Source organism: Corylus avellana, chromosome 6 (genome assembly GCF_965113065.1).
Source record: "Corylus avellana chromosome 6, dhCorAvel1.hap1.2, whole genome shotgun sequence".
NCBI classification, from domain to species: domain Eukaryota; kingdom Viridiplantae; phylum Streptophyta; class Magnoliopsida; order Fagales; family Betulaceae; genus Corylus; species Corylus avellana.
In genome coordinates, this window is record NC_142495.1 from 13,516,479 (window position 1) to 13,531,817 (window position 15,339).

General features: G+C 38.4%; 2 protein-coding genes across 2 annotated transcripts; both read left to right on the forward strand.

The window, feature by feature from the left end:
* The first annotated feature begins 7,602 nt into the window (after nucleotides 1-7,602).
* Nucleotides 7,603-8,148, forward strand: LOC132187908 (uncharacterized). Its single transcript, XM_059602332.1, has one exon. The coding sequence runs from the start codon at nucleotides 7,603-7,605 to the stop codon at nucleotides 8,146-8,148; it is 546 nt and encodes a 181-aa protein (XP_059458315.1).
* A 521-nt stretch (nucleotides 8,149-8,669) lies between these two features.
* LOC148584912 (uncharacterized) lies at nucleotides 8,670-13,139 on the forward strand. The gene is made up of 4 exons (XM_088517577.1): nucleotides 8,670-8,889; nucleotides 9,519-10,630; nucleotides 11,325-11,595; nucleotides 11,923-13,139. Exons 1-4 carry the CDS (start codon nucleotides 8,670-8,672, stop codon nucleotides 13,137-13,139), a joined length of 2,820 nt encoding a protein of 939 aa, XP_088373703.1.
* The last annotated feature ends 2,200 nt before the right edge of the window (nucleotides 13,140-15,339 follow it).

The window sequence follows — 15,339 nt, forward strand, 5'->3', positions numbered from 1 at the left end:
CCAAATTTGAAGATTCAGCTGCCAAGCTTAAGCAAAAAAAGTAAGAACTTGAAGATCTTCAAAAGTGAGAAAGCTAGGAAAATTTAGAATGAATTAAAAAATAAAAAATAAAAAATAAAACCTTCAAGGAGATATTGATGAATTATTAGAGTAAAAAGATCTAAAGTGGAAGTAGAGAAAGAAGCAAAATTGGTTTCAAAATCGGGATAAAATCATAAAAATACAAAAAAAATTTCATGCTTGGGACAATCATCGCATGAAGATAAATCACATTGGTAAAATTGTGGATGACATGGGCTTGTTGTGTATAGAAGAGGAAGCTATTAGTCATGCCTTCATTGGGTATTACCAAAATATGCTTGAAGAGGTGGAAGAGTGTCTATTAGGAATGGAGGAGAGAGTTACTGGGGACATGAATAATCAACTCCTAAATATGTTTACAGAGGAAGAGGTTGCTTCAACTTTAACTCAAATGCAATTGCTTAAATCTCCCGAAGTTGATGGCATTTTAGCCTATTTTTACCAAAAGAATTGGGCAATAGTGGGGAGTGAGGTATGTAAAGCAGTCCTTGATTTTTTGAATTTTGGGGTAGTAGATGAGAATATTAACTCCCCCCCCCCCCCCCCCCATTAGCCTTTGCAATGCCTTGTCTAATTTGATGCCAAGGTTTTATCCAATAAATTGAAGAAGATTTTACCTAGCATCATCTCAAAGAATCAAAGTGCTTGTATTCCTGGTCATTTGATTACTGAGAATAATTTTGTGGCGTATGAGGCACTCCACACAATGAAGTCTCAGATGAAGGGAAAAGATGGCTCCATGGCACTTAAGCTTTACATGAGTAAAGCTTATGATAGAGTGGAATGTAATTTATCAAAGAATGTGTCAGAACTATACGTTACTCTGTCCTTATTAATTGGTACCCGTAGGGAAAGATCATCCCATCCAGAGGAATTTGACAAGGGGACCCTTTATCTACCTACCTTTTTTATTTTATGTGCAGATTTTTTTTTTTTTTTTGAAATGAAAACTTCTTGCATTTCATTTCATAAAAGATCTAGAGTATAAAACTATAAACAACAACAGCAAATTGCTCTAAAAGAACTACATCAGAAATACATAAAGGAATCCCTTCCTTCCATATTTTCTTCGTAGGTTCTAGCGCCACAACTTTTACTAAACCATGAGCTGCGAAATTGGCTTCACATTTTGCATGTAAGACCTCCCATCTTCAAAACTGAGAAAGAACCACCTGAATATCTGCAATAATCTATCCAAACCGAAGCCATTGGTCTCCCTTGGCATTGACAGCTTGAACCACTTGTAGTGAATCTCCCTCCAATGCTCTATTCGACATTCCCAGGTCCTGGTAAAATTCAGTTGCTTGTAACGCTCCCATTACTTTAGCTATGACCGACGCTGGACACTCTACCACAATACAACTAAGAGCAGCAATTACCAACCCTTTATCTTCCCTAATAATCACCCCTATCCCAACATGTTTGCCATCAACATTGAAAGCCACATCCCAGTTGGCCTTCAACCGGCCTGGAGGGGGACTTATCCACTTCGTGCGTGTTGGAGCAGGTTGTGTAGGGTGAGCATCTTCCAATCTATCATTAGCTGTCTAGAATTGGGAAACTACCTCCTTCGATTTCTTTTACAATAAAATTTGGGTGAGCAAACTTCCCTCCATGCACCACGTGGTTTCTGCAAGTCCAAATCCCACGAGCTATAGCTGCTATGACAGCCATATCTTCTCCACTATATCTCGACAACAGAGCTTCCATGACTTCCAAGAAAATAGCCCCTTCACTGTTGCACTTTTCGAATCATCGTTTACTCCCTCCCCAAACATCGTTAGCACCTGGGCATTCCCACAAAGTATGGATGACTGTTTCTGGAGCTTGACTGGATATAGGATGGAACAACACTCTATTTGTTTGTTTCTGTCTGTTTGTTTGTTTTATTTTGTCTGTTTATTTAGTGTAATACCCCCAAACTTACATTTTGCTAGTCCCTTAACAAAACAAAATGAAAGCAAGAAACATTAGTCCGCTATCGTAGGAGAGACGATTGCATTTAGCATATGCAACAAGCCTTTTTAAACCCCTAGGCATCCCTAGAGGACGAGTGAAGTCTCGTGAGGGTTTAACAGAAATTGACAGTTGAGACAACAAATGCGCTGATAGGTGCAAAGTGAAATTAGCATACAGTCATGAGGCTTCAATTTATTCTTAAGATAAATACCTCAAAATTCGTTGGAATCCCTATCAAATGAAACAGCCAAGGCAAGATATGCATTTTTTTTTTTTTTTTTTTTTGTCTAGGTTGTGCAATGCTTAGCTCCCTTAAGCTTTCTAATTGACCCATGTAACGAGTGTTAGGCCAATGACTCCCAAACTAGATGGTTTTAGGGCATTAGATGTAAAGCATCCCTAAGGGCTTAATGACTCAAGTCAAAAAGCCTACGAAGCCAAACTAGCCATACAATCAACCAATCTTGAGTTTCACACCTTTTTATGGGAACACTCAATACTTAATGAGGCAAGAGGTCCAGTTACTTAGTGAGGACTCAAAATGATGATTTTTTTAAAAAAAAAAAAAAAAAAATTGTTTTTGTTTTTGTTTTTTTGTTTTGTTTTTTTTTTTAATTTAATTTTCATGCCATGGTTATTCATTAACAAATCATCCAACAAATCTCAAGATATACATGATTCAGTTCAAATTTCATACCTCACAGACACTGTGCTAATATGCTCGTGATAATCAACTCAAAACAAATGAAGTCTCTCTAACCCAAAATGACTCAAAGGATTCAGATTGATTCCTAATGACATGATGGTGTGTTCAAAATGTAAAACAAGCCAAGGAAAATCAAATCACACCTACAGCTAACTCATGCTTAACAACAACATAGCAATTTTAATTTTTTTTTTTTTTTTTACACAAAATAAAACAAACAAACAAACAGAATGTTATTCCATACCCCCAAACTTAAATGACACATTGTCCTAATGTGGCAAGAGATACAATACCGTGGGATGAGGAACCGGAGTGTGCAAACGCCAAGGCATCCCCCAAACTTGAACACCACGACACCTGCCAACAACTAACATCAATCTTTTTTCATAGGAACAAACATCAAAAGGTTAATTGCTGTTAGAAACAAAAAAAATAAAATAAAATAAAATGACAAGAAATAAAATAACAGAAGAAAAGAACTCGGAAATGAAATACGGAAAATAAAAGAGAAAGAATACCGCACTTTCCCCAATCATTTGGGTGTCCAACCAATCCCTTCCACCCTTTCTTCTTCAGAATTTGATGCCCCTCCGGAAGGATGTTTCACCATCTTATGTAGCCAACATGCTTGCTCTAAAAGATTTCCTTTGGACGCCTACTCCTAGATTTGCGCCCTTGTGTGGATGATCCGTTGAAGATCTCGACTTAAGATGGCTGTTCGAGACATTGAAAAGATGAAGCTTGTAGTCCATGTTGTGTCTCAAAAGGGATTGTGATGAAGGAATGAGTTTCAGTACTCACTTCTGTATCATTGAATAGATTTGGGAGCTCAATTTGCTCCCGATGCTCAACTTGCTCCAAGTGCTCATTTTTCTCTTCCTCTACATTATTGTTCTCAAGAGTGGAATCCCATAAGGCTTTAGCTTGCTCACGTATCATGTCAAGGTCCAGATCACACTCAAATTGAGCAAAACACTCTTCCAAGGGATCCTCTAGACTCGGCTCATTAGAAGTCTTAGCTTGCTCAAGGAACTTGTCAAGACCTAGATCGTATTCAGATTGAGCAAAGCACTCTTCCAATGGATCATCAAGACTTGGCTCATTAGAAGTATCAGCATGCTCAAGTAGCTTGTCCAGGTCTAGGTCACCTCTAAATTGATCAAAACACTCTCCCAAAGAGTCCTCAAGACTCGGCTCATTAGAAGTATCAGCATGCTCAAGTAGCTTATCTAGGTCTAGGTCACCTCCAAATTGATTAAATCGCTCTCCCAAAGGATCCTCAAGACTTGGCTCACAAGCAGTCTCCTCACCAATTTCCTCTCTCCCAATTGTGGTGGTGGCCTGGACATGCTCATATGAAGACTTGTTAGCATCACCCTCATTAATTATGTAATGGTTAATGAATGGACAATCATCTTTCCGGTGAGAAGGATGATAACAATATGAACCTGACTTATGAGGTGCGTGAGTGTGAGGAGGCTGGGTATGGGCACGCCTAGCTGCCATGAGTTGGTTCACTCTCTCCTCTAAGTCATCGACATGAGCAGTTGGAAAATGTTGCACTAGTGATTCTTGAGGAGGGTAATTGCAAGGTGAAGGCATGGAAGTATGGTTATTGAACTGCGGGTATTCAGGATGGTGTGGTTCATAGGATTGGGGAGCATAATTTCCTGTAGCATGATCTTGTCATGAGAAATTAGAATGGTTGCTCCAGTCTGGGGTGTAGAAATTGAAATTTGATTCAAACCCTAGACTGGAGAAATTGGTGTTCATTTGCTCATGTGAAAAATTGAAAAATTGTCCCCAGGATGGACAAATACCTGAACTATGATAAGGGTTGGAGCAGTATGAACATGGTTCATGTGAGTGAAAATTCTAAGGGTAGTTGGTGGGATTTGGATCCCTAGCACTATGAGAAGCATAAAAATTACCAAAAGGAAAATTCATGCTTCACCCTCACTATTTAAACAAAACACACTTCCACATTAAACATTAACCACATTTTTTTTTTTTTTTGACAATAGAATAAACAAAAATACAGAAAAGAAAAATAAAAAGAGAAAACACAAAAGGACAAAAAGAATTTGCAATTTTTTTTTTTCACTTAGCTACTTTTGGTCTGTTGAGGCTAATTTCTGGAAATGCGATCGATCGTAGACGCGTTGGTGCGCTCGAGAGGCAATGGCTTGCGCTCGAGCATTGGTTTGCTGTGCGCTCGTGCGCAAGTGTGGAAATGTCGAGCGCAGGCACACGAACAGTGCCATGATAGGCCCGAGTGCGCTTGAGCGCAGGTGAGGCGCACTCAATCACATTTGCAGGGACCTGATTTTCACCAAATCTGCAACAAAACTCAAAAACAACTTCTTCTTCTTTTTTTTTTCTTTTTTTTTTCTTTTTTTTTTTTTTTATGGTTAGATAAAACCTCAGAAACAAAAACAAATACAATAAAATTAAATTACAAAAGGAAAAGAAAAGAAAAGTCTACCTAAACTAGTAGAAAAATAAAATTAATTCAAACAAAAATCAATTTTCACAAACAGACAAATCCCTGGCAACGGCGCAAAAAACTAGATGTGCAAATTATAATTACTTGCAAGTGCACGAGTCGTGTGTAGTACAGCTTATGCAAGTGCGAGGTCGATCTACAAGGAATTGCATTGCAAAAATAGATTTCTATCTAAACTAATCTTATCTTAACCTAGTTCCAAATTTTGGGAATTTGAAATTGAAAAAAAAAATCAAATAAAATAAATCAAAAGATAAAAATAAATAAATAAATAAAAACACTAAGGTTTTCAAAATCCACCCTACCAAATCAAAGCACATATAATTATGTTTGTTCATACATCCGTCAAGAAATTAAACCCTAAGCATGTTCTATTGTTTTTATAAAATCCTATTGAAACATTCAATGAATCCATCTCTATTACGAAAAATAAAACATATTTGGTTTAGTTCAAAAGATCCAGTATATCTATGCTTTGCACAAAAAAAATGGATATCCAAAGTACACCAAAAGATGAAATGTATCCGTTGGATGAAACACAATGAATATCCAACATTTTCACGATTTATAAACAACAACCAATCACAATTTTGTCACACAATTGAATTGAAATGAACATACAATACATTAAACAATGGAATTGTACGAACAATTCATAAAAATACGCAAACAAATCAATGGTGAGGCTTCATCTTCAACCTTAGTTGAAGATTTAGCCTTTCATGATAACAAAATCATATAAGAAACTAAATGAATTCATTAAAATTAAACTACTTACAAAAGAATTGGAGTTCAAAGCTCCAAGAACCCAGAAAATATGAAAATTGACAAAGCACGGCACCCCCAACATGTCTCCATACATTTACAATAGAAAATAATGATATTTATAAGTTAATTTTAGGGTTTCAGCACTGCCAGGTCGATCGAGTGCGCTCGATCGCACTCGAGCATGCACTTTCCACTTTGATGGGCACAAGTGCGATCAATTGCACTATATGTGCGCTTGAATGCACTTCCTGCAGAATTAGCCAACTCTTGTGAAGCATGACTTTGTAGATCTACTTTGCAATGACACCAAGATCACTTCAATCCGAGCTCTACAACTCTAGAAATGGCCTTTTTAGTGGGAGTCGTCAGGTGCGAATCATCGCTCAATCCAAATTTGCTGCCAATGCTCCCTGAAGTGTCTTAAGCCCCAAAATTAATGGATTTTCTTTTCCCTTTAAAGATGCATTTTTTCCTTAGCAACCTACAAAACACTAAAACACCAAAACTAACCAAAACATCAGAAAATAATAAAGTTAAAGACTTAGCAAATGCAAATTAAGGCGTCCAAATATGCAATATTTGGCACTTATCATAGGACATAGTTCCTCCCTTACTACTCCTCTCCGCTTCAAATTATCCTTAGTTGGAAGGATATTATTGCAGGCCCTCCAAATAAAAACCTTCTTAGAGTTAGACACTTGAATGTTCCACAGATTCTTCCAAACTTCATGACACCAATTCTAGTTGGATCCTTCCCCTTAATATTTTTCCTCTCCTTCTCCAAACAATGAGCACTTTGGACCGAAAAAACCCCTGTAGAGGTGGCCAGCCAAATCAACTTATCACTTTGACAATATCGACTCAAAGGTAAGCTGCATATTATTTCAGCTTCCTCTTTCCAAAAGATACTATATATGGACAAGAGAGGAATTACTATGTGCAGAATTATTAAGTTTGCTAAATCAAAAGTTGTGAAACTTGGGAATTTAGTGTCTATTAAATTCATCTATGAAAATCAATAATAATATTGAAAAGATATTATCATTTTGATTCTATAATTATTTTAGAAATTATGGGAACTTTCAAAACAAAGCTTAAGGGTAAAAAGTGATTTCTACCTTGGAACTTAAAAGTTACTATTTATCTACTAAAACGACACTTTTTGTCCACCTATTTATTTCTAAATTTGGTATTGAAAAATATTTTTTTGGACATATGTTAAACCATTTTAATAAATAAATAAGTTATACTTAAGTCCGGTGAAGTACGAAATTTAATTTAGGAAATCCAGATTTTACCTAAAAATTTGTGCCTTAAACTTCTAATTGTCAACAAAAATTAATAAAACTGACTGATCGACTTGCTAGGGTCGGCCACCTTATCCAATCAAGCAATGGATTTTTTGCTCATAATGAGCCTTTATAATATAATATGGGTCCAATATTGTTGAATTTTACTTTGTTTTCAATAGCTTTTCTTCTCTCTACGTTTTTTCTCTGTAAACCTAGACATGAAGCTTTTGTGCTCTTATCATCTGTGGGAGAGAGGTTGATCGTGTGTTGAGTCTTGCGGTATGAGTAATATGGCAGACAAGCTGACAGAACAATGGGAGAAATTCACTCTTTTGGAGGAGGAGAGTGTGGGGGTGGATATTCCGGAACATGAAATTGAAATGGTGGTGTCTCAAGGGTCGTTGAGCATTGTTGGGAAGTTGTTGTCGAATCTAGTAGTGGGGAAGGATATTGTCAGAATACCTATGGTGTGGGCATGGCACCTATCTGGATGGGTGAAATTCAAGGATCTTGGACCGAACTTGTTTCTAATTGAGTTCGAGCATTCCTGGGACAAATCCAGGATTTTGGAGGGATGTCCGTGGACATTTGATGGACATTTGCTCTCTCTGGTGGATTTCGACGGGATGACGCCTCCTCATTTGTTGGAGTTCGAAAAAGTGGCATTCTGGGTACGCATTTTTAAGCTCCCACTTGGATGTATGGGAAAGGCAACCCGATATCGAATTGGATCCACTGTAGGGGAAGTGAAGGAGGTCGATGTGAATGAAGATGGTATAGGATGGGGGGAGTTTTTAAGGGTACGTATTGTGCTTGATTTAACGAAAGATTTCTGAAAGTGAAGGATAAAACTATTTGGGTTACTTTTCAGTATGAAAAAATACCCAAATATTGTTTTCATTGCGGTTTGATTTGTCATGGTAGTAAGGGGTGTGTAGCGATGGGAAAAAAACATCAACATGGGAATGACAATGAACCTGAGTTCGGCCCTGGATTGTGGGTTCAATCTCCTAAGAGGTGATATGGAGGAAATAGATTTTGGGGCCGAGGAGGGATGTGGGATCCGAAAGCAGGGGAGAGTAGCCAACAATCGGAGAAGGAACATGATGATGCTGCGAGTGCCTTTAAAGAGCATAGCAGTGGTCGGAGCCCAAAGAAAAATTTTTAGGCGCCGATTAGGGGAGAGGGCAGTTTTGGGAGCATGGTGAATTGTCAAAGCACTTCTAAGGAAAGTGTGGATACGACTCCTTTGGAAAAGGAAGGCAAATATTTCCATGCAGACAAAAGTAGAAAGGCGGCAATCATGGAAAATCACATATTACACACATGCAAATCAGTTGAAGATTGTGGAGAAAAAATGGTAGCAAATGTCGGTTATACAAAATCGTCATTTAATGCTAAAGATCCTGGTGGATCGAAGAATGTTTATATTGGGCAATGGGACGCAATCAAGGAACGCATGATTTGGGGAATTATGGAGCAAAATAAGGAGGCCAAGGATGGGAATGGCGGGAGACACTCTACCACGTCATGTGGGTCTGGTCACGTGGCTAAGAGAGTGGTTAACCACATAGGCTGTAGGACTGTACAATAGAAAAAACCAATGCGATCACTACATGGTGGAAGCCAGGTTCGTGGCAATGACCCATCTGATGAAGGACTGGTGATGAAAATGGTGAGCGAAGGGAGATACAAATGGGGGGGGGGGGGGAGGGAAAGGAGCAGTGATGAAAGGGAGGGTGATATCGGTCCAAGGGGATCCAGTCAACTTCTCATAGGGGGAGGATCTCGGGGGAGCAATGTGAGTGGGAAGAGAGCTAAGGTTGGGGAGATAGCTTTGAAGAGGGGAAGTGATAACAAGGCGGTGGTTGTGGTACAACCCCGCCAGTCGCCATGAGTATAATTAGTTGGAACTGCCAGGGGCTTAGGAACCCCTGAGCAATTCAGGACCTTTGCTGGATGGTGAAGGAAAAGAGACCCAAGCTGGTTTTCATTATAGAAACCAAGTTACAGGCATCCAATTTCGATCATATTAAAATTAAGTTAGGATTTGAAAATGTTTTTGCGATTGATAGTGTTGGTAGAAGTGGAGGGTTGGCACTGTTTTGGAGTAACGAGGTGGATGTAGAAATTCAAAACTATAGTAGAAGACATATCAATGCGATGGTTGAATTGGATAGATGGAGTCCCCTTTGAAAATTTACAGGCTTTTATGCACATCCTGACGTCACAAAGTGGAAGGAGGCATGGGATCTTCTCCGATACCTTTGGCATTTGACTCCAACTCCTTGGCTTTGTGTAGGAGATTTTAATGAGATACTTGAGTTGTCGGAGAAAAAGGGTATTCGCGGGCAACCAATGAGGCAAATGGAGGATTTTAGAGAAGCTTTGGAATTCTACAATTTGAATGATTTGCAATATAGGGGTCCAAAATTTACGTGGAGCAATAAAAGGGGAGGAGATGATTTTGTTCAAGAAAGACTAGATACAGTCAGGGCCAATGATGAGTGGTTGGAGATTTTTCAATATATGATAGTGGAGATTTTGGCCGCAAGAAGTTCTGACCATGCCCTTGTCCATGTTATGGCGTGCAGTCGGCCTCAAGGATTCAAGATGCGCAATCCACGTTTCTTCTATGTGGCTGGTTGGGGTAAGCAAGAGGAGAACCATAAAATAATTAAGAAGGTATGGGTAGCAAGGAGTCAGGATGGGAATGAATGGAATAAATTAAAGAAGAAAATTGAGGGGAGCAAGAGAGAGATTCTTTGCTGGAGGAAGAAAAATAAGGAACAAAGCGAAAATGGAATTGAACAAAAAACTAAGCAACTTGTTGTGCTTCAACAAACAGAGGGGCTGGGAAAAAATGAGGAAATTGGGCAAGTTCAAAATGAGTTGCATGAGTTGTTGGAGGCGGAAGAGCTGGGATGGAGACAACGAGCTAAAGAGCATTGGTTAAAATATGGAGACAAGAATTCTAAATTTTTTCATGCAAGTGTAAAACAAAGACAAAGGGTCAATCACATTCATCGTATTATAGATGGGCGAGGTGTGGAATGTTCTACGGTGGAGGAGATAGTGAGGGGCTTTAACAATTATTTTCAAGATATTTACACTACATCCAACCCGGGTGGTATTCGAGAATTCATTGATGGCCTCCAACCGACAGTGACAGCTTCCATGAATGCATCTTTGGGGAAAGAGTTTACTAAGGAAGAGGTTTGTGCAGCTCTATCCCAAATGGGCACCCTAAAATCGCCTAGTCCGGATGGCATGCCTGCAACTTTTTATCAAGAACACTGGGCCACTATAGGTGATGAAGTATGTAATGGGGTGTTACAATTTTTATCATCGGGTGTTTTTGATAAAACTATGAATCATACTTATATTGCATTAATTCCGAAAGTGAAAAATCCCTCCAAGGTATCGGAATTTAGACCTATTAGTCTTTGTAATGTTTTATACAAGCTTATTTTAAAAACATTGCCTAATAGGTTGAAAATAATTCTGCAAGATATTATTTCACCTAATCAAAGTGCTTTTGTACCGGGGAGACTCATAACTGATAATGTAATTGTTGCATACAAGACAATGCATTCTATGCATACTCGGATGTGGGGCAAGGTTGGGTATATGGCGTTAAAGTTGGATATGAGCAAAGCTTATGATAGGGTGGAGTGGGTGTTTTTAGAAGAAGTAATGAAGAAAATGGGGTTTAATGACCATGGGTAGGGTTGATTATGCAATGTATTATAACTGTCAAATATGAAGTGTTGATTAATGGTTCCCCCGAAGGTTGTATTCAACCAACCCCCAATCTCCGACAAGGGGACCCGTTATCCCCTTACTTGTTTCTTTTATGTGCAGAAACATTGAGCTCGCAGATAAGGTGTAAGGAACAAGACGATTCTTTCAAAGGTGTGTGCCCAGGTCTCCTAAAGGGCCCCGACTTAGTCACTTATTTTTTGCAGACAATAGTCTGATTTTCTGTCGGGCTACGAGACATGATTGGCAGCAACTATCAGAGATTCTAGACCAGTATGAATGGGTGTCGGGCCAAAAGCTTAATAAAGAAAAAACATCAATTTTCTTCAACAGAAACACATGCCAGAGAGTCCGGAACCAACTTACTCAACTAGCTGGGGTCCCCACTACTCAACGATATGACAAATATCTTGGGTTGTCGGCGTTGGTAGAGAAGTCTCGGCTTAAAGAATTTCAAAGTATCACGGAGCGGGTCCGTAAAAGGGTAAATGACTGGAAGGTGAAATTCCTGTCTCAAGCAGGTAAGGAGATCCTTTTGAAAGCTGTGGTACAGGTTATGCCTACTTATAGTATGGGAATTTTCCTATTGCCCAAAACTTTGTGTAAGGAGATTAATACCATTATGCAAAGATTTTGGTGGGGTCATTCGAAAAATGTCAAGAAAATCCACTGGATGAGTTGGCAGAAAATGGGGAGATCCAAGACACAAGGAGGGATAGGTTTTCGTGACCTACAATGCTTCAGCAAGGCATTGTTAGCCAAACAATGTTGGCGATTGTTACATTACCCTCAAAGTTTGGTGGCACATATAGTCAAGGCTAAGTATTTCCCAAATCACTCCTTTATAGACGCGAAGTTGGAGAGTCAACCGTCGTTTGCATGGCGGAGCATACTTTCGGCTAAACCGCTATTAGAGGAAGGAATGATTTGGAGGATAGGAGATGGGCAAAAGGTGAGGATTTGGGGCGATAAATGGATTCCTAAATCGGTATCTTATAAAATACAGTCCCTATGTCGGCAATTGGAGCAAACTGCATTAGTAGCTGAGCTTGTTGATACAAATATAGGCTTCTGGAATTATCCTCTTATTCATAGTATCTTTTGGAAAGAAGAAGCTGAATTAATATGCAGTCTTCTGGTGAGCCGTTACGGTCAAAGGGATAAGCTAATATGGAGGGCGACTCCTACGGGGGAGTTTACGGTGAGAAGTGCTTATTATTTGGAGAAGGGGAGGAGGGATACTATGGAAGGTGAAGGATCAAATAATCATGGAGTTTCTAAGGTGTGGAAAAAGATGTGGGCTACCAAGGTGCCTAATGCTACGAAGGTTTTTATTTGGAGGGCATGTAATAACATTCTCCCAACTAAGGAGAATCTCAAGCGGCGAGGAGTAATAAGGGAGGATTTGTGTTCCATATGCACGACTGCAGTTGAATCGGTTATTCATGCATTATGGGAGTGTCCAGGTGCCCAAGATGTTTGGGCAGGGAGTAAAAGATGGATTCAGAAATGCCACAGTACTGGAAATAGCTTTCTTGAAGTCATGGAATTCTTGCTTTTGAGAAGCAGTGATGAAGACTTGGCATTTATAGCAATATTGGCCAGGGGCATATGGACTCGTAGAAATAATGTTATCCATGGTGGAAATTTTACTCATCCAAACATCCTTGCAAGAGAAGCGAAGGAGTTAGTATTTCAATTCTGGAATCAAAATGAAAACCATTCGGCAGAAGATACCCCTACAATATCTGTTCCAGAGTGGTTGAAGTGGAAGGGACCGGGGACTAGTGGGCTTAAAGCCAACTGGGACGTGGCTCTAAATCTGGAAAGACAACGAATGGGGATAGGGGTGGTCATAAGGGATAAAATAGGGAGGGTTTATGCGGCTCTTAGCCGTTCTATGGAGGCATGTCGGGCGCCGGTCACAGCAAAAGCAATGGGAGCACTACAAGCGATAGAATTTTGTCGGGACCTGGGTAATACCAATCTAATTTTGGAGGGAGATTCTCTCCAAGTGGTACAAGCGGTAAATTCTACGGACGAACAATGGTTCCGGTTCGGGTAGATTATTGAAGACATTCAAATAGTGCTATTGCAATATCAAAATTGGAAGGTCGTTCATGTAAAACGGGAAGCAAATTTTGCAGCCCATGGTTTAGCAAAGGTAGCAGCGCAAGAACCTACGAAGAAAGTTTGGAGGGAAGAGATTCCTTCATGTATTTCTGATGTAGTTCTTTTAGAACACATTGCTCTTGTTGTTTAGAGTTTATACTCTAGATTTTTCTGAAATGAAATGCAAGAAGTTTCTATCAATATATATATATAATATCATTAGTTAGTAAGGATATTTTTACCAAAAACCATTATCGAAGGAGATTTTGGAGGCTTAATTTTTTCAGAACCCTAAACTACACATCAACGACCAAACACCTCCCTTGCTCTTGGCCTTGATCTTTTCTATCAAAGGCATGCTAATCCTCCTCACTTCGTTACTATTTGAGCAGCACCTCCTTGCCTTAAGCTTACTTGAGTTTTACCTTTCACTTTTCAAGTAGTTTTCCTTGGTTTTCTCTTTGCAAGCCATTCAGCCACCTTGTGCTTCTTGTCTGTTTTGGTCCCTTTCATCAAGTCAGCCTTGAACAAGCATAGAATGGATGTTTAGGTTCTGATTTGGCATCATCTTGCATAACCTTACTCTTCATTTGGTGTTCAAGAGTTCATCCATTTCAAGATAGCACCCATTCGGGCACCTAGAGTGATTTTGGAGAGTTTTCTTCCAACTTACTTGGTAAGTTCTTGATGCATGAAATTGTCTCTTAGATAGTCTCTATAAATCAATTCAAAATCACTTCTACCATATTGAGTGTACGTAAAAGCTCAAAAGAATATAGATTTGAATGTGAAACTTTCACATATGATATCTTATGATTCACTCAGCATATTTTTTCTTCTTATTTATGTTTCCTTTGATTGAACTGTTAAAAAAAAAAAACAAATTGACCCAATAAGCTTAAGAACTAAAGTGAGTGAAAAAAAAAAAAGAATTATAAACTATCTTTACTTTTACTGTACTCGTTATGGTCTTGGATCGTCATGAGTGATTGTCTTTTATATCTATTTCCTTACGATATATCTTTACATTAAGGGCCTGTTTTGTTGTAAAATTAAATGGATGGTGGAAAAATTCTTATTAATGTTAAATAATATTAATCCAAACAATTAACAATAAGATAAATAGAATACAATAAATAAAAAAAATAGAGCAAGGAAAAATCTCACAAAGCTATAAAATCACACAAGAGCGTTGTCCTTAAGTGTTGATTTCGTGCCTCCCGGAGTGTATAACTCGGGGCGATTGGATCTCTTGACACGAACCTCCTAGGATTAGACTATAGCATCTACCTTCATTAAGCACGCACTTCCAAGTAACGAAGATCAAATGAACAACCCTTTGATCAAAGAAGATGAGGGACAAACCCACACTAAAAAAAAGAAAAGGAAGACCAAAATATAGATCAATGGCTTATGAAAATAAAATTTGTTGGAAGAAAGAAAGATGCTGTACGATCCTTTTCTTTTTGAGCCAAAGAATTGAGTTATGGAGCTAGTAGGTGGGCTCAATTTATACCAACAGTTAAAAAGAAATGCAAGAGGAATTTTTTTTCTCTTAAATCCAACGGTTAAAAAGCAATGCAAAAGGAGTTTTTTTCTCTTAAAGCCAACGGTTAAAAAAAAATGCAAGAAGAATTTTTTCTCTTAAACCCCATCAATAAATGACAAACCATTAAAATCGACACTCATGATGGTGACTTAATTACCAACGGCTAGAAAATGTAAGATAAAATATTTTTCATAAAACTCATGAATAAATAATGAAGATAATCTATGACAAACAGTCAAACCATATATTCAGTTTTTTCCTCGTAAAATTCATAAAGAAGACTTGATGTCAAATGGTCAAGAGAAAAAGAAAATATCAATGAGAAATAATGACCAATGTTTGTAACAGGACAACAATCCCCCACATGTTACAAACACTAGAGTAAAAGGAGATTGAAAGCATGCATCGATGTGGTACCCGAAAGTTTTAACCACACCTAGGATAAATAAGTAGAAACTTAATGAATTGTTGTAGAGTTAGACTCTTTTAACCAAATCCGTAAGTTGAGCAAACTTATCACCCACATAACTTTCTCAAAAAAAATAATAATAATAATAATAAAAAATTTGAAAAAAAAAAAAAAATAGGTTGTTCTGCGGGTTGG